The sequence below is a fragment of the Natator depressus genome, chromosome 7, assembly GCF_965152275.1.
Source record: "Natator depressus isolate rNatDep1 chromosome 7, rNatDep2.hap1, whole genome shotgun sequence".
NCBI classification, from domain to species: Eukaryota; Metazoa; Chordata; order Testudines; family Cheloniidae; genus Natator; species Natator depressus.
In genome coordinates, this window is record NC_134240.1 from 50,030,165 (window position 1) to 50,049,969 (window position 19,805).

Genomic DNA, 19,805 nt, shown 5'->3' on the forward strand with positions numbered 1-19,805 from the left:
CAGATGCATGTTATAAGCCGCTTGCATTCTTTTATCTCATTGCATGGCTTCAGTGTGGGGTATGCTCCCACCACAGGACCAAGAGACTGACTGTGCTCTGTGTTTGGTTTCTGAAGCCTATCATTTGGGTCAGGAGGAGACAGACTGGTTTGATAAGCCCAGGGAAGCTCGCTCAGAGCGGGTAAGGTACTACACTGGCCACTCCTCCTCCCAGAAGAGACCTCCCATCAAACACACCTTTCATGATTACGATGAGCCTCCAGACGAAGACCTGTGGCAGCACGATGACTATTCTCAGGCACGTCACCCTTCTTCCAAAGACCACCGGCACCATGGAGAGTATGGAAGGCACTCAGCCTCTTCCCGCCTCCCAAGTGATGAACAGCCCAGGAGAACATCCAAGCAGCATGCCCGAGACCAGGGCCGTCATGAAGTCCGCACACACATGCAGCCATCTGCCCAGAAGAAGGCCCAGCAGTCAGACACGAGAGCCCAGCCAGCTTTCCCCTCCAGCTCAGTGGAGTACTCGCAGCAGTCCCAGCAGCTGTCCAGCTACCACCATACCTCAGAGTCCCAGAAGTCCCAACGGCAGGCTCAGCATGGGCCACTGCCCCAACAGCCGAAAACAGAGCCCTTGCTGCACCATTCACAGCAGCAGTCGCAAACAAGGCAGCAGCAATCCGGGCAGCAGCAGCTGCCATCCAGGCAGCAGCAGCCATCAGCCAGGCAGTCTCCACAACAGCAAGCAGGCCCTTCGCAGCAACCTGCTCAGCCACAGAAGGAGCAGCAGCAGCAAGCTAGGATGCAGCAACAGCCGGGGGCTCAAGGACCACCCTCTTCTCGGCCACCACAACAACAGCCCGTCCAGTCCCAGCATGTCGGGAAGCCCCAGTCAACCCTCCCTGCACAGCCAGGCAGTCACCAAGTAGGGCTAGTAAGTGTGCGTGCTCTTTGGCCATTGGTTCATCACTTACACAGCAGGTGCCCAGCTGATGGCTTGTCCTGCAGCACTGGGGATGGCACCCTAGGAGAATCTGGTTGCACAGGAAGGAGGCAGAGGCTGGGAGCCCCTGCTGCATCCCAGGGCACAGGCTATGCACTGTCATGAGCTCCCCCAGTCCACAGCAGCACAGCGGAGTACATCATCCAGTGAGGAGGGCCCCCAACTGCTAGGCAGCTGATGTGTTCTGTCGCACAGGAGACCTACCTAGGATGTTCCACAGCAGGAAAGGCGTTAAATTATGGAGATCTCAGGGGAGCAACAGAGCTGAGGCTGTGCCGAGATTGGCACTAAGAGCAGAAATAAAATCCCACCGTTTCACCCTTCATTGCCTGACTTCAGGCTCCAGTTGTTCAGTCAAAAACACCTGGAGCTACTCCTTCCCCCTCCCCCTGCCCCACTTGGCCAGGACAAGCCAACTACCTTACAGCACAATAAGCCAATGGCACTGTTCAGGTCTGCTGGCTATTTCCATTCTTCAGTGCAGCCAGCCTGCCTCCCAGGCTCACCTGCTGGGCACCCAGGCAGGCTGAGCATGGAGGGCATAGGGGAGAGATGAGGATAGGAAGATCAGGGGGCTGGGGGAAGCCAGGGGAGAGGGAGTGGGGAATATGGGGATCAGGAGAGAGAACAGATGGGAGGGGCCATGTGAAGGAAGCAAGGATTTGGGGTGGGGGGAGGGAGGAGGGGATGGGATTGGGGAGCTGGGCAGAAAATCCATGCTCCCATACTGGTGCAGAGGCCTCCCCCCTGCCCAGCTACCTCCTGAGCCAGGCCCAGCGCCTGCCCCCTGAGGAAGTGCAGCAGAGGGAACAGCTGACTGGATGAAGTTGGCTGTGGATTGCAAGGGATGACAGAGGCTGGGCCATTGCCTTGGGGAGCCAGGCTGCCTTGCAAGGTAGGCCTTTGTGTGTGGGAGGAGATGTGCATATGTGTGGCTCAGAGCAGGGGGTGTCAGGGTGGGTTTCCCAGGAGGCAACATGCGTGATCCTGGGTTGATATAGTCTTTGACCTGTTATGAGGGCTGGATTGTCTGCCGGCACTTACTGATGTGCCCCTATGCCCCTGGGACTGCTGTTCTACCAGCCCCATGCCCTACCTGCCTGCCCACCCATGCGCACAGAGACCAGCGGAATTCTGAAATATGCCTTTCATGTTACAGCCAAAAGTGGATCAGGTGGATACGCCCAAACCCACCACAAAAGTGCCACCACTGCATGGGAGAGCGCCCCAAGCACAACCACTGGGAACGACTGCAGCAGGTCAGTGAGCCAGACCAACACATTGGGCCCTGCCAGGCCACCTGCGCCCATGTTGGCTGGCAGTGCCCATGGTACTGAAGGAGCAGCCAGGCACCAACTGTGTTTGCCAGGGCCATGGCTGCCTGGTCTCTTCAAAGAGAAGATCCACTTTTATCCCTCCCTAGCACATCACAGCATTCAGAGGCTGAGATCACTCGGAGCCTGGAAACAAATGCATCCCGCTCTTGTCAGGCTATGGAATGGGGCCAGATCCCCAGCCTACCACTGGGTGGTCATGGTCCCTCAGGGCAGGAGAGGGGTCAGCAGTGACCCAGGGTGGGTTGGCATCCCCCGGTCAGGGAAGCAGATGTGCAGAAGGTGCCCAAAAGCAGCCTGCCCTAATCTGTACCAGTCATGCCACAGACTCCTGGCAGCTGAAAGCACCTGGGCTCTGGCCCCACCTCTAGTAAGTCACATAGGCGCTGCCCGTGTCAGGGAGGGGCTGTGGCTGGGTTCTCCTTACTATGGCTCTATATATTCCCTGGCAGGTATTAAAGTGGGTCAGAAGCCATCAGGGGCTCCCCCACCAACTGGGGCAGCAGCTGGACAGTCCGGGGTGGATGGAGAGAGCGTGTTCTCCAAAATCCTGCCAGGAGGAGCCGCAGAACAAGCCGGAAAACTGACAGAAGGTAAGGCTATGTCTACATTTGCAGAGTTTTTTCACTGACTGTTTTGTCAGTGATAGAAAAGTGCTAAAAGAAAAGCACTGGTTTGTGTTCACATTGTTTTCCACAGGCGTCAGAGCGTGTTTACTTATGCAGCACTTGCATTGCAGATGAGAGGAGTGCACTGTGGTAGCTATCCCATTATGCACTGCTCCTGGACACAAAGCAAATCATTATTGTGGCGGGGTGGATATGTATGTGTGACAGTCGCTGGAAGCAACCAGAACTAAGGCAGGGGGAGGGGGAAACCCCAACCTCAGCCCCCACCTCCCTCCCTGACTCTGCACAGCACATTCTGTTTGCCTGCCTCTGTTTGTATCATGGGAGGCAGCAGGAGCATTCCACAATAATTATTTGTTTTGTGTCCCAGAGAAGTGACAGTACCAGCTGTCAAAACGGAGCTAAAGGGAAGGGGCGCATACCTGCAGGCAGGACTGTTGAGTTTCAAAGAGCAGGCACTCCCGCGCTGCATTGTGGGACAGCTCTGGAGGGCAATTAGACCAGTAAAGCAATCAAGAGTCTTCACTGGCACATCAGCGCAAAAGCATCAACACAAAAAGACTCTCATTGGGGTGGTTTTATTTTTGTGCTGAAACTGCTGAGTTTCAACGCAAAATGTAGATTTCAGTGAAGATGCTAGTGTGTTTTTTGCACAAAAACCTGACTTTTTGCACTAAAACTGGCAAGTGTAGACATAGCCTAAGAGTGCCAGCACCTGGCTGGACAGTGTCTGGAGACGGCCACACAGTCCACGGGACCTGGTGCCATTGAGACATGCCAGCACAGGGTCTCTGCTTTGCAGATCAACAGAAGGGACTCACTGCAGACTGTGCAGGGGCTGACACAGCCCAGAGGTGACCCAAGTGCTACAGGCCTCTGACTGGCTGCTCGTTAAGCACTGAGCCAAGGCCAGCCACTTCAGGTGAACCATAAGGTGGCCTTGTGGTTCACCAGGAAGAGCTGCTGTTTCTGGAGCTGGGGGGCTACAAGCTGGACTGTCAAACAGCTGTGTCCCCTCAGTTCTCCAACCTGGGGTGTCGTTTACACTGCTTCGCTGTGAGAGCAACGACTCCTGGCCTGCTCACAGCCAGCCTCCAGCATGTAAATTCCTCCCAGATACACTGCGGAGCAACACCACAAAATCCCAGTCCCAGACTTTCCCCCAGAAATGTGCTGTTTTGTACTGCCCCGCACCCTCCTGGACAATACAGGCCCATAGAAAGTCCATCGTTTTATGAATAGAAAATGGTATGCACAAACCCGGTTATCCCAAATGGAATTTCCAAAACACTTCAATTCAAACACTCTGGTTTAGATAAAACAATAAAACAAGTGTATTAACTAAAGAAAGATTTTAAGGGATTACAAGTAATGAGGCATAAAAGTCAGAATTGGATACAAAGAAATAAAAGGTAAAATGCAACTAACGCCTAATTTAATAAGCTAAATACATTCATAGAATCATAGAATATCAGGGTTGGAAGGGACCTCAGGAGGTCATCTAGTCCAACCCCCTGCTCAAAGCAGGACCAATCCCCAATTTTCGCCACAGATCCCTAAATGGCCCCCTCAAGGATTGAACTCACAACCCTGGATTTAGCAGGCCAATGCTCAAACCACTGAGCTATCCCTCCCCCCAAAGTGAATCTCTCTCACACCGCATGTTTTAGCAGTCTTACAGGTTGGACTCCTTTCAGCGGGGACCCCTCCCCCAGTTCAGTGTTACTTTCCATGTCTTTCAACTGTTGTTGATGCCGTGAGCAGAGAGAAAGGGAGGAATATTTTGGGGTGTCCATTCCCCTTTCTTATAGCTCTTTTTTTTGAAAACCACCTCCAGCTGAGGTTCAGGCAACAGAAAATCTGTTTGGACAGGAATCTAAAGCTGTTCCTTTGTCAAAATGTAAATTTTTACCCACATCCTCTTTCCTGCCAAAGAATGGCCAGTTAGCCAGGTGATGGTCCATTTGATCCTGTTGACATCTGGCGGAGGCATCAGTTTGCCATTTGTCTCTGAGGAACCAGTTTGTGGCTGTTTTTCCAGACTTGGAACATCTCAAAAACATCATACAGTAAAATCTCATAACTTACATACAATGATGTCACACAAACTTTACCAGGACAATAATGATCAGCAATTATGAGTTTTCAAAGACATACTCACAAGGCTTACTTTTTACAAAATTTATCATAGTCTTTTAAAAGGGTGAACATAGGGGGACAGACTGTCAGAAGAGTCGCTGCTGGCTCTCACTGTGTTGAATGTCTGGCGGCCGGAAGTAAATTAGATGGGAAGGACAAGATCAGGAAAATGGGGCAGTATGGAACCTGACTCAAGTGACGGGGTGGAGGAGACCAGAGCCACAGGGGAAGCTAGTTAGTGAGAATTTTATCAAAGGACCTGCCGGGGGATTGCTAATGAAGTCCCCACTCATGCTGAGAAACAGGTAGGTGGCACTTTGGGGACTTGTGCCCAATCTGATGGCATTCCCCCTGCCAGACAGTGGGACACTGGGCCCCGCCCTGCCGGACAGACCAGGCCAGAGCTCAGCACTCAGCAATGGAGACCCAGCTCCTCTTGCTGCATATGTGCCAGGAAAGGCTGCGCTGACCCCAGTGCCTGAGTCCAGCAGAAGGTCCTCTGCTGGGATTGTGTCTCACTAAGTCCCTCAGAAGAGCGGGGCTTAGGCCTCTCGGCTAATTCCCCAGTCTGGCACTTCGACTTCAAAAGGATCCCACAAGGATTCTAAAAATTAATACTAGCCACTCCCAGTTTATATTAAACTCCCAGGTTACAGCTTTTCTCTGACCTTGGATTGGTAGATGCTGCCACCACGCAAGTGCAGAACCCCTTTGAGAGCCCAGGAACACGCACTTGGGAATTCCTTCCTGTGGGGTACCATCAAGCCCTTTCACCGCCCCCGCATCTAAGGAAGAGCTGAGAAAGGGAAAAAAAGGAAACCGGCTGTTGCCACCAGCTAATTAAACATGTGAACAAACCTCTTCAGACACAAAAATACAATTCTGTTCTTTAAAAAGAAAGAAAATACATCTGGGAACTCAGGCTATTGCTAGAGTTTAAAAGAGCAACTACAAGAATTAATCACCAAGAATAGCTTTCTTGAGGTCCAGCTTAAAGGTTACAAGCAAAACAAAAGCACCTATGGTTAGCACAGAGGGGTCAAAAGCCATAACGAAATAAAAAGCATAAACCTAATTGCATCTTCCTAGACATTTCCTGATCTACTTACATACCTGGGCTTTTAAATGAGTAGTTTCTAGATATGATACTGATGATTTTTCATACCTGGCCCAAGCTTCTTACAGCATAGCTGTTGTCCTGTCCGCCTCTCCCTGAGAGAACAATAACACACAGGCAAAAGGGGAGTCTTTTTTCAATTTTAAAAAGTTCTAGCCTTCCCATAGGCTCTTTTGGCCAGGTTCCCACTCACTTCCTTTTACCTATGCATAGCAGTGAGACTTTTTAACCCTTTATAGGTAGAGCAATTAGAGAACAGCTACTAAAAGGGATTTTATAGCTACTGGGTGTCCATAAAAGGGATCTACCTCATCCCTTCATTTATCACACGCCCCCCCAAATCACAGACGATGTTGGCCAGCCTGGTTCAGGTCAGGTGCACGCCATCTGGGATTTCTTCCTAGAGGTTTAAGAAAACAGAGTTAATAAGATACATGCACCTCTAATTTTACTACTAATTGCATGAAAAACTAAACAGTATTTTCCACTTTTTAAGGACTACAATGACAGAATACAGGGACATTTTTACCCGGCTGGTTTTGGGAAACCTTCCTGGAAGAATGCATCAGCCACTTTGTTAGAGGCGCCTGAAATGTGTTGTATTTCAAAATCAAAGTCTTGAAGAGCTAAACTCCAACAAAGAAGTTTTTTGTTAGTCTCCTTGACTGTGCGAAGCCACTTCAGTGCAGCATGGTCAGTCTGCAGGTGGAAACGCTGTCCCCAAACCTATGGGCGTAGCTTCTCCAGAGCATAGACAATGGCATAACATTCTTTTTCTGAGACTGTCCACTAGCTTTCCCTCTCAGAAAGTTTTTTGCTGAGAAACACGACAGGATGGAATTGTTGATCTGGTCCTTCCTGCATTAAGACTGCTTCTACACCATGCTCGGACGCATCTGTGGTTATAACGGAAGGTTGGTCGAAGTCTGGTCAGTGGGGTGGCAATTTGGCTGTAGTCTGGTACAAATTGTCTGTAATACCCAGCCAAGCCCAAGAAGTATTCGGCCTGCTTTTTTGACTTAGGGACGGGCCAATTTTGAATAGCATTTACTTTAGCCTGTAGGGGGTTGATAGTTCCTTGACCCACCTGGAGTCAAAGTAGTTACCCTGTTTAGGCCTCTGACATTTTTTTTTGCCTTAACGGTTAATCCTGCCTCCCTTATGCTCCAGAAGACAGCTTGGAGGTGTTTCAGGTGTTCTACCCATGAATCTGAGAATATAGCCACATCGTCAAGGTAGGCTACTGCAAATTCTCCAGATCCTGCCGGAAGGTTATTTACCCGTCTCTGGAAGGTGGCAGGTGCATTTCGCAGTTCAAAAGGGAGCACATTAAATTCATACATCCCTACATGGGTGATGAAGGCTGACCTTTCCTTGGCTGGGACATATAGCAGCACTTGGCAGTACCCCTTAGTTAAGTTTAAGGTGGAGATGAATTGGGCACATCCCAGTTTCTCCAATAGCTCATCTGTGCGTGGCAATGGATAGTTCTCTGGGTGAGTTACAGCATTTAGCTTATGGTAGTCCATGCAAAAGTGGATTTCCCCATCTGGTTTGGGAACCAGAACCCCTGGAGAGACCCATGTACTCTCAGAGGGGCAGATTATACCCATCTGTAACATGTCCTTGATCTCCCTTTCTATTGCAGTTTTGGCTTGAGGAGCCATCCGGTAAGGCTGAGCTCTAATTGGGCAAGCATCACTTGTGTCAATGGAGTGGTACGCCCGTTCTGTCTGTCCTGGGGTGGCTGAAAACATTGGCATAAAGCTGGTGCACAACTCCTGTATTTGCTGTCGCTGCTTATGCCCAAGGATGATGGAAAGGCTCACCTCTTCTACACCACCATTGCTTTTCCCTTCATAGTAAACTCCTTCAGGCCACTCAGCATTGGCTCTCTCCTGGACTGTAAACTGGAGAACCTTGATTTCTTGGGAATAAAAGGGCTTTAGATAAATAACATGGTATCCTTTAGGTTTTAGGGTAGGGTTTGGGAACTTCTTTAATGGAGTGCTTTGGTTTGGTAAGAACTCCTCAGTCACCCCACTCTGTTCCCAACAGGTCAGCTGAGTGGACTCTCCCCTCCAGGAGATCTGTCCCCCAGTCTTCCCTCAAAACCTGATCCATAGGTGAGGGGTCTGGCATTTTAGATGCAGATCCTCCACTCTCCTCCTGGGGGAAAGCCTCCCTACAAAAGGTAGGCAGACCCTCCTGTCCCGCCTCACCTTCTGTCTGGATTTACCTCTCTGGGCTCCCCCCTGAGGCAGACACTCCTGCATCCCCAAAAAGGGAAGGTGACCCTGATCCAGCTGTGGGCTCACAGCTACCAGCTATGACAGACCCTTCACTGGCCAGAAAAATCCCCCCTTTTCACTCAGGTTGGGCTTGCTTCCAGCTACAGCGCCCTTGGGGTCTGATCCCACTGCAGCGGTCACCAGGACCCCAACTTCCATCTCCAGGATACATGTCTCTGTGCACCCCAGAGCAGGACCTGTACCCTGCTGACTTGCAACTTCCTGGCAGTCAGCAGCTGGGAAGGCCTCCCTGTTACAAGGAGAAACATCCCCCTCCCACAGGGAGATCATCACAGGACAGGAGTTGGCTTTATCCAGCTCTTCCCGCAGGGACTTGCCTTGAGCCCTGGGGCTACAGGAACTGGTTATGACCATCCCTGTCCCCAAAGCTGCATTCTCCACTGCTACAGAGGAATTAAAGAGACACTCTGCTGTCCCCCCAGCAGCACATGTGACTTCAGCCTCCCCCCTGGGCCTTTTAGCACAAGATTCCTTCTTGCTGCTAACAAACCCTGGGACACATTCTGCCACATCAAAAAAATCATTCCCCAGTAGAAACAGTGCAAAATTGTCTGCCATCACTGCAACAGTCAGTTGAGCCTGCAACTCACCAGTCTCCATGTGTACCTTAGCTAAGGGTGCAAGGACTTTGTAACCTCCCACCAATTCTAATTCTGCCATTTTTCCTGGTAACCAATCTTTCTCCTGGATCAGGTCGCTCCTGACCACAGAAATCTCTGCACCAGTATCCCTCCAACTTTGGAGCACTTTGCCATTAAGTTTAACAGCATGCACATGCTCACTGCTTGGTTGTGTAGAAGCAACCTTTACAAATCCTGTGTAGAAAGAGGCCTGGGATACCCCTGTGCTCTGAGAAACAGCAGCTTCATGTGTTACCTGCTGCCTGTTCCCACTCAGCCAAGGACACTTATCCCTCGGGTGCTCAGTGGACTTACAATGGTAGCACCTCTGGGGCTCCTCTGCTTGTGCAGGAGACTTGGGACGAGTAACAGGGGAATGGGGAGGTGAACTCTCAGCCTCCTTTTCCCCAGGGGTAAAACGGTGATTCTGTTTTCCCCCCACCCTGTCCCCCGTGGCCAGTGGTTTGTGTTTAATGGCAGCTTGTGACTGCTCAAAAGAGTCTGCAATCCCAGCCAATCCACCCCACTGCATTCATCTTTTTGTCCCACAAATACTGTTTTACATCATCACTGCACATATTCAAGAACTGTTCCTAAGTAACTAAATCACACATTTCTTCAAGGCTTGTAATGCCTTTTCCCCTCACCCACTTGTCTAACAAATCTCTCAAATATGTCCAGAACTCTCCCAGTCAATTTTGCAACTAAAGTTGTCATATTTTGATCTTCAGGAATTGCATGGAGCATGCACAGTCTCTCAAAGGTGATGAAATATTCAGCAATATCACTGGATTGATCATACTGTGGACATAACCACTCCCATTTGTGGACTTTTGGGGAAGTGGAGCCAGCTGCTGAAGGGTTTTGTCTCTTCCACTCCATTACAGCCAGTTCATGCTTCTGGGTCTCAATTTCTCTGTCTTTTAATTCTAGGGCTAGCTACCTCTCTCTTTCTTTCTCCTCCTGAGCATCTTGCTGTACTATCCTCTGGGCTTCAAGCTCTTTGTCTTTTAACGCCATAGCTCTTTTGTGAGCAGCTTCCTCCCTGGTTGCTTCTGCTTCTTTGAGCCTGTAACAATGCTGCCTCTGGTGGGACCCAACTGAGAGTGTCAATTCAGGACAAATTGCTTAAAGCAGGGCAAGGCTGGGGTTCCTTTGCACACCAAGGCAAACCAAACCAGCCACACGGAGAAGACTTCAGTTTTACCCCACTGGCTAACCACAAGTCACACAAGCAATTCCCTTAGACACTCCAGTTTCCCAGTATCACCACCAGTGCAACTCATTATGGGGGACGAATGGTTATGAAAGCCAATATCCCAGTAAAAGAAAAATGGTTCTCCCAATCCCAAAGGACCAAGCCCCACACCCAGGTCAATATACAAATCAGATCTTACCTACAAAACACGCTGTTGCCAATCCTTTAGAATCTAAAATCGAAAGGTTTATTCATAAAAGGAAAAAGACATAGATGAGAGCTAGAATTGGTTAAATGGAATCAATTACATATAGTAATGGCAAAGTTCTTGGTTCAGGCTTGTAGGAGTGATGAAATAAATTGCAGATTCAAATCAAGTCTCTGGAGTACATCCACAGCTGGGATGGGTCATTCAGTCCTTTGTTCAGAGCTTCAGTTTGTAGCAAAGTCCCTTCAGAGGTAAGAAGCAGGATTGAAGACATGATGGAGGAGCTGCAGCAGCTTTTTATAGTCTCTTGCCATGTGGCCTTTCTTTCTTATTCCAAAGACAATCATTCCAGCACGATGGCAAGAAAAAACCTTAGAGTCCTGTCCATAGGCATGTCCCTGCATACCTTGCTGAGTCTCAAGGTGTATCTGCCTTCTCTCAGTGGGTCAGTTGTATAGCTGATGGTCCTTAATGGGCCATCAAGCAGGCTAGGCAGAGCTGACACCAACTTGTCTGGGGTGTGTGACAAAGTTCCTCTTCTGTCTTGGTGGATCCTACACTTTCTGGCAGATTTGTTTGCCTCAGAGATTCACGGCAGTCCTCAGTTTGGCCACTTTTGGTAGTGGCTCAAACCTGCTGTCCACTCAGCTAGCCTCATTACTGGCCAGCATGGGGGAAACAGAGACCAATCCCTGCAGTCTCTGTGTCCCACCTAGTGGGTCAGGGACAGGCCAGATCCCTTTCCAATTTAGTCCTTCCCTTCTGGTGTTTCTCCCAAACCAGGTCAACGCCTCCTGTGTCCAATCAGGAGTTGGGGGGATGGGGGGAACCCGGGCCCACCCTCTACACCAGGTTCTAGCCCAGGGCCCTGTGGATAGCAGCTGTCTACAATGTTCCCTGTATCAGCTGCATGTCAGTTACAACTCCCTAGGCTACTTTCCCATGGCCTTCCCCCAGCACCTTCTTTATCCTCACTGCAGGATCTTCCTCCTGAAGCCTGATCATGCTTGAACTCTTCAGTCCTCCAGGAGTATGCCTTCTCACTCCCTGCTTCTTGCGCACTCCCCTACTAACTGATGGGAGGTCCTTTTTTAACCAGGTGTCCAGATTAGCCTGCCTGCCGTAATTGATTCTAGAAAATTCTTAATTGGCTCCAGGTGTCTTGATTAGCTTGTCTGTCTTAACTGGTTCTAGCAGGTTCCTGGTTGCTCTAGGGCAGCCCCCTGCTCTGGTCACTCAGGGAACAGAAAACTATTCATCCAGTGGCCAGTATATTTGCCTTCTACCAGACTCCTGTACCCCACTGGTCTGGGTCTGTCGCAGGTGTTACACGGAAGCATAGCACAAGTTTGAAATACAGGTAGTATAGAGCCAATACTTATAACTTTAAATACAAAAATGATACATGCATACAGATAGCATAAGCATAACCAGCAAACCATAACCTTGTCTTAGACACCTTATTTGACCCCCTTTATACAAGATTTGGTGCCACTACAGGATCTTGGTTGCAACAATGATCTATATGGTCCCAGTTCATATTAATAACATCACAGAGCCTCATTTGAAACTTGCGGTGTGACTTGTTCGATCACAGCGACCCCCTTGAAACTAACACCTGGTGTGTTGAGACTACCTCTGATCCTATTTTCCCTGCAGCTTGGGACTCCAGAACCCTGCCTTGTTGAGCCAGGTACGCTAATATGCTGCAACACAGACCCTGGGTCTGACCCACTTCCCCAAAGCTGCAGACTTAACTGAAAACAGCTTAGCAAGTGCTCCTGTCTCTAGTACCCAGACACCCAGCTCCCAGTGGGATCAAAACCCCAAATAAATCCGTTTTACTCTGTATAAAGCTTATACAGGATAAACTTATAAATTGTCCACCCTCTATAACACTGATAGAGAGATATGCAGAGCTGTTTGCTCCTCCAGGTATTAATTAATTACTCTGTGTTAATTAATAAGCAAAAGTGATTTTAAGTATAAAAAGTAAGATTTAAGTGGTTCCAAGTAATAAAAGATAGAACAAAGTACGTTACCAAGCAAAATAAAACAAAACACGCAAGTCTAAGCCTAATACATTTAAGAAACTGAATACAGGTAAATCTCACCCTCAGAGGTGTTCCAATATGCTTCTTTCACAGACTAGACTCCTTTCTAGTCTGGGCCCAATCCTTTCCCCTGGTACAGTCCTTGTTCCAGCTCAGGTGGTAGCTAGGGGATTTCTCATGACTGCAGGCCCCTTTGTTCTGTTCCACCCCCTTATATAGCTTTGGCACAAGGCGAGAATCTTTTCTCTCTCTGGGTCCCCACCCCTCCTTCTAAATGGAAAAGCATCGGGTTTAAGATGGGTTTCAGAGTAGCAGCCGTGTTAGTCTGTATCTGCAAAAAGAAAAGGAGTACTTGTGGCACCTTAGAGACTAACAAATTTATTTGAGCATAAGTTTTCGTGCTCAAATAAATTTGTTAGTCTCTAAGGTGCCACAAGTGCTCCTTTTCTTTTTAGGTTTAAGATGGATTCCAGTACCAGGTGACATGGTCACATGTCATGTGAGACCCCAAGCCTTCATTCTTCCTGGCCTGACTCACAGGAAGGCTTGCAACTAAACAGAGCCATTTACAACCAATTGTCCTAGTTGATGGGAGCCATCAAGATTCCAAACCCCAATTAATGGCCCACACTTTGCATAATTACAATAGAACCTCAGAGTTATATTTCACATTTCTAGTTTCAGATACAAGAATGATGCATTTATACAAATAGGATTACCACACTCAGTAGATTATAAGCTTTGTAATGATACCTTACAAGAGACCTTTTGAATGAAGCACATTCCAGTTACATTATATTCACAATGATTAGCATATTTTCATAAAATCATATGGAGCACAACACCACACTTAGTCCTTTGCCTTCTCTTCTGCTTCCAGTCTGGCCAGCTTTAGTTTTGTAGCTGCCTCACTGGTAGTCATTTTCTTGCTTTCTTGTGCTTATTTCCCAGACCTGAAATAAAACAGAAAATAACAAACCAGTAACCACTTTGTCTGTTCTCCAGCCACCACACTTAAAACTCAGTTAAAATCACTACCAGTGTCTCAAAGCAATCAGCTGTGCATGGATCCTGCTCGACTACGCCACTGTGACGGGTTGGGTCACAGAAACTCCCTCAAGACTGTTACTAGACATGCTGGGATACCACTGAGAACAAACCCCCTGCCAGAAAGGGCTTCCCAGCACGCCCATCTTGCTGAGGTAGACACACCAGTTGGCTCCAGCAGACCAAGCGGTTGGGCCACGCCCTCCTGCAGTTCACAGAAACTAAGATTCACTTAGCTCAGGGGCTTCTCAGTTAACAGGGACTTTCCCAGCACCCAGTATTCAGTCTTTCTGGGAGTGTAAATCCTGAATATGTCTGTTTTACTCTGTATAAAGCTTATACAGGGTAAACTCATAATTGTCCGCCCTCTGTAACAGTAATAAAGAGATATGCACAGCTGTTTGCTCCCCCAGGTATTACTTACTCTGGGTTAATTAATAAACAAAAGTGATTTTATTAAGTATAAAAAGTAGGATTTAAGTGGTTTCAAGTAATAACATAGAAAAAAGTAAGTTATGAAACAAAACAAAACACGCAAGGCTAACTTAATACACTAAAAACAACAAGGAGTCATTTTTGGGGACATAAGCTCTCACAGACCTTGGGAGACAAGCCAGTCCTTGCCTACAGACAGCCCCCCAACCTGAAGCAAATACTCACCAGCAACTACACACCACACAACAAAAACACCCAGGAACCAAGCGCTGCAACAAACCCCGGTGCCAACATTGCCCACATATCTATTCAAGGGAGACCATCTGAGGACCTAACCACATCAGCCACACCATCAGGGGCTCGTTCACCTGCACATCTACCAATGTGATATATGCACATGCCAGCAATACCCCTCTGCCATGTACATTGGCCAAACCGGACAGTCTCTATGCAAAAGAATAAATGGACACAAATCTGACATCAGGAATCATAACATTCAAAAACCAGTAGGAGAACACTTCAATCTCCCTGGTCACTCAATAACAGACCTAAAAGTGGCAATTCAACAAAAAAATGTCAAAAACAGACTCCAACGTGAAACTACAGAACTGGAATTAATTTGCAAACTGGACACCATCAAATTAGGCCTGAATAAAGACCGGGACTGGCTGGGTCATTACAAAACCTAAACCTAAATTTCCCCCATACTAATTTCCCCCTACTGTTACTCAAAACTTCTTGTCAACTGTTTGAAATGGGCCACTCTCATTACCACTCCAAAAGTTATTTTTCCTCCCTTGGTATCCTGCTGTTAATTGAATTGTCTTGTTAGACTGACCTCACACTTGGTAAGGCAACTCCCATCTTTTCATGTATTTGTACCTGCTCCTGTATTTTCCACTCCATGCATCTGATGAAGTGGGTTCTAGCCCATGAAAGTTTATGCCCAAATACATTTGTTAGTCTCTAAGGTGCCACAAGGACTCCTCGTTGTTTTTGCTCATACAGACTAACACGGCTACCACTCTGAAACCTTAATACACTAAGGATCTAGTTAAAAATACTAACTTCTCACCTTAGATGTTATCTCAGGTACAATCCTTTTCAGACCAACATTGTAGTTTATGGCCTGGGCCCAACAATAACTCACACCCCCGTAGTTACAGTCCTTTGTTCCAGTTTCTTTCAGGCATCTCTTTGGGATGAAGAGGCCATCTCTTGAGCCAGCTGAAGACAAAATGGAGAGGCTTCCAGGGCCTTTTATATTCTCTCTCTTGTGGGCGGAAACCCCTTTGTTTTTCTGTGCAAAATCACAGCAACAAGATGGAGTTTGTAGCCACCTGGGGAAGTCACGTGTCCATGAATGATTCAGCTTTTTGCAGGCCTACACCACTGTTTACATGTTAGTTTGAACATGTCCAGGAAAGCTCAGATGTGGATTGGTGTCTCCCAAAGTCCAGTGTTAGTTAAGTATTCCCAATTACTTGAATAGCCCCTTCACAATATATTGGCCAAACCTCCCTTATGTGTCTCCTACAGCAAACACTTCAAATACAAGCACAGAGCCAATGCTCATAACTTCAGATATAAAAATGATACATGCATACAAAAAGGATGAATATATTCAGTAGATCATAACCTTTGCAAAGATATGTTACATGGCATATCGAGCACAAAGCATATTCTAGTTAGATTATATTTATACTTATAAGTATATTGCCATAAACATTGTGACAAAGTTCCTCCTCTACCTTGGTGGGTCTTGGGCTTATTGGTGGATTTGCTCACCTTGGAGCTTCACGACAGCCCTCAGTTTGGCCATTTTCATGAACCCACAGTCCAGGTCAACTCCTCCTGTGTCTGACCAGGAGTTGGGAGGTTTGGGGGGAACCCAGGCCTGCCCTCTACTCAGGGTTCCAGCCCAGGGTCCTGTGGAATGCAGCTGTCTAGAGTGCCTCCTGGAACAGCTGTGCAACAGCTACAACTCTCTGGGCTACTTCCCCACGGCCTCCTCCCAACACCTTCTTTATCCTCACCATAGGACCTTCCTCCTGGTGTCTGATAATGCTTGGTACTCCTCAGTCCTCCAACAGTATGCATTCTCACTCTCAGCTCCTAGCGCCTCTTGCTCCCAGCTCCTTACACACACACCACAAACTGAAGTGAGGTCCTTTTTAAACCCAGGTGCCCTGATTAGCCAGCCTTAATTGATTCTAGCAGCTTCTTGATTGGCTGCAGGTGTTCTAATCAGCCTGTCTGTCTTAATTGTCTCCAGAAGGTTCCTGATTGTTCTGGAACCTTCCCTATTACCTTACCCAGGGAAAAGGGACCTACTTAACCTGGGGCTAATATATCTGCCTTCTATCACTCTCCTGTAGCCATCTGGCCCGACCCTGTCACAACATATAGAGTTCAACATCATAGTCAGTATGTGCAGCTTTCCTCTTGGTGTCTTCTTAGGGAAAGGACCCAGAATATTAACAGCTACACACTGAAATGGAACCTCAGTTATGGAGAGTGGCTGGAGAGGGGCCTTGACCTGGTCTTGGGGCTTTCCCACCCTCTGGCACACCTCACAAGACTGGACATAGGTAGAAACATCCTTGCCCATTCCCTCCCAGAGGAATGACTTTCCCAAATGGTCTTTGGTCCTATTCACCCCAGCATGGCCACTAGGGTGATTGTGGGCTAAGGTCAAGAGCTTTACCCTATACTTAGCTGGAACTACTAACTGTCTCTGAGGATGCCAGTCCGCCTTGTGTCCACCAGAAAGGGTTTCCTTGTATAAGAGTCCTCCTTCAACAACAAACCTAGATGTATTAGAAGAACTGAGAGAGTCAGTGGGTTGTTCTGTGCCACCGTCCAAGCTTCCTTGAGGCTTTCATCTACTTCCTGCTCTGCCTGGAACTGGTCCCTTGATTCTGGAGATGTTAGTTCCTTGCTGGGTTGTGGACTTGGGCTTGGTCCCACTGAAAGGGATGCATGTGATGGGGGTGTCTCCATCGACTGTGAGCCGCTCTCCACTTGTGCACTGTGTTTCAGTCTCCGGTTCAGCTTCTTGCCCCGGTTTAGCTGCTGCTGCAGGTGCACGCTCTGTGGCGCCCTTTGGTGCTGGCTCTCCTGCCTCTGGTGGGGTTGCAAGCACGGGCTCTGGTGCTGACAGCTCTGCCAGTTCCGATCCTCGGGCTGGTTCTGGCTGGGTCCAAGGAACTGAATCTACAACTTCTGCCACAGACTCTAGTCTGGGGTCTGGTGTCACCACCTCTGGCTGGGTTCCCAGGCCTATGATATCAGAGGACACAGACTGGGTCCTTGTAGGAGGCTTAGGAATGGAGTTAAGTGCGGAGCCTGTTTAGCCTGGCTTATAGAATCATAGAATATCAGGGTTGGAAGGGACCCCAGAAGGTCATCTAGTCCAACCCCCTGCTCGAAGCAGGACCAATTCCCAGTTAAATCATCCCAGCCAGGGCTTTGTCAAACCTGACCTTAAAAACCTCTAAGGAAGGAGATTCTACCACCTCCCTAGGTAACGCATTCCAGTGTTTCACCACCCTCTTAGTGAAAAAGTTTTTCCTAATATCCAATCTAAACCTCCCCCATTGCAACTTGAGACCATTACTCCTCGTTCTGTCATCTGCTACCATTGAGAACAGTCTAGAGCCATCCTCTTTGGAACCCCCTTTCAGGTAGTTGAAAGCAGCTATCAAATCCCCCCTCATTCTTCTCTTCTGCAGACTAAACAATCCCAGCTCCCTCAGCCTCTCCTCATAAGTCATGTGCTCTAGACCCCTAATCATCTTTGTTGCCCTTCGCTGGACTCTCTCCAATTTATCCACATCCTTCTTGTAGTGTGGGGCCCAAAAGTGGACACAGTACTCCAGATGAGGCCTCACCAGTGTCGAATAGAGGGGAACGATCACGTCCCTCGATCTGCTTGCTATGCCCCTACTTATACATCCCAAAATGCCATTGGCCTTCTTGGCAACAAGGGCACACTGCTGACTCATATCCAGCTTCTCGTCCACTGTCACCCCTAGGTCCTTTTCCGCAGAACTGCTGCCTAGCCATTCGGTCCCTAGTCTGTAGCGGTGCATTGGATTCTTCCATCCTAAGTGCAGGACCCTGCACTTATCCTTATTGAACCTCATCAGATTTCTTTTGGCCCAATCCTCCAATTTGTCTAGGTCCTTCTGTATCCTATCCCTCCCCTCCAGCGTATCTACCACTCCTCCCAGTTTAGTATCATCCGCAAATTTGCTGAGAGTGCAATCCACACCATCCTCCAGATCATTTATGAAGATATTGAACAAAACCGGCCTCAGGACCGACCCCTGGGGCACTCCACTTGACACCGGCTGCCAACTAGACATGGAGCCATTGATCACTACCCGTTGAGCCCGACAATCTAGCCAGCTTTCTACCCACCTTATAGTGCATTCATCCAGCCCATACTTCCTTAACTTGCTGACAAGAATACTGTGGGAGACCGTGTCAAAAGCTTTGCTAAAGTCAAGAAACAATACATCCACTGCTTTCCCTTCATCCACAGAACCAGTAATCTCATCATAAAAGGCGATTAGATTAGTCAAGCATGACCTTCCCTTGGTGAATCCATGCTGACTGTTCCTGATCACTTTCCTCTCATGTAAGTGCTTAAGGATTGATTCTTTGAGGACCTGCTCCATGATTTTTCAGGGACTGAGGTGAGGCTGACTGGCCTGTAGTTCCCAGGATCCTCCTTCTTCCCTTTTTTAAAGATTGGCACTACATTAGCCTTTTTCCAGTCATCCGGGACTTCCCCCGTTCGCCATGAGTTTTCAAAGATAATGGCCAAGGGCTCTGCAGTCACAGCCGCCAATTCCTTCAGCACTCTCGGATGCAACTCGTCCGGCCCCATGGACTTGTGCACGTCCAGTTTTTCTAAATAGTCCCTAACCACCTCTATCTCCACAGAGGGCTGGCCATCTCTTCCCCCATTCTGTGATGCCCAGCGCAGCAGTCTGGAAGCTGACCTTGTTAGTGAAAACAGAGGCAAAAAAAGCATTGAGTACATTAGCTTTTTCCACATCCTCTGTCACTAGGTTGCCTCCCTCATTCAGTAAGGGGCCCACACTGTAAGGGGCTGTGGGTGACCATCCTCACCCTTTTTGTTAGCCTCACGTGGTTGGCTAAGTCTTGTCCCAGCAGCATGGGAATGGGATAATCGTCATTGTCAAGGTTCCTTCCCCACTCTGAACTCTAGGGTACAGATGTGGGGACCTGCATGAAAACCTCCTAAGCTTACTTTTACTAGCTTAGGTTAAAACTTCCCCAAGGTACAAATTAATTTTACCCTTTGCCCTTGGATTTCCACTGCCACCACCAAACTTTATCTGGGTTTACTGGGAAACGTAGTTTGGACACATCTTTCCCCCCAAAATCCTCCCAACCCTTGCACCCCACTTCCTGGGGAAGGTTTGGTAAAAATCCTCACCAATTTGCATAGGTGACTATAGACCCAAACCCTTGGATCTGAGAACAATGGAAAAGCATTCAGTTTTCTTACAAGAAGACTTTTAATAGAAGTAAAGGAATCACCTCTGTAAAATCAGGATGGTAGATACCTTACAGGGTAATTAGATTCAAACCATGGAGAATCCCTCTAGGCAAAACTTTAAGTTACAAAAAAGACACACAGACAAGAATAGTCATTCTATTCAGCACAGTTCT

At 48.2% G+C, this 19,805-nt stretch overlaps 1 protein-coding gene across 2 annotated transcripts in view; it reads left to right on the top strand.

The window, feature by feature from the left end:
* BSN (bassoon presynaptic cytomatrix protein) overlaps positions 1-19,805 on the top strand; it is a 476,585-nt gene that overhangs the window by 421,516 nt on the left and 35,264 nt on the right. For both annotated transcript variants that reach the window (XR_012640253.1, XM_074958365.1), the window contains exons 7-9: positions 117-934; positions 2,163-2,262; positions 2,790-2,930. Coding sequence is in view for 1 of the 2 variants with exons in the window: in XM_074958365.1 (XP_074814466.1) it covers positions 117-934; positions 2,163-2,262; positions 2,790-2,930 (1,059 nt within the window). In the remaining variant the exon portion in view is untranslated. The remainder of the gene's footprint in view (positions 1-116; positions 935-2,162; positions 2,263-2,789; positions 2,931-19,805) is intronic.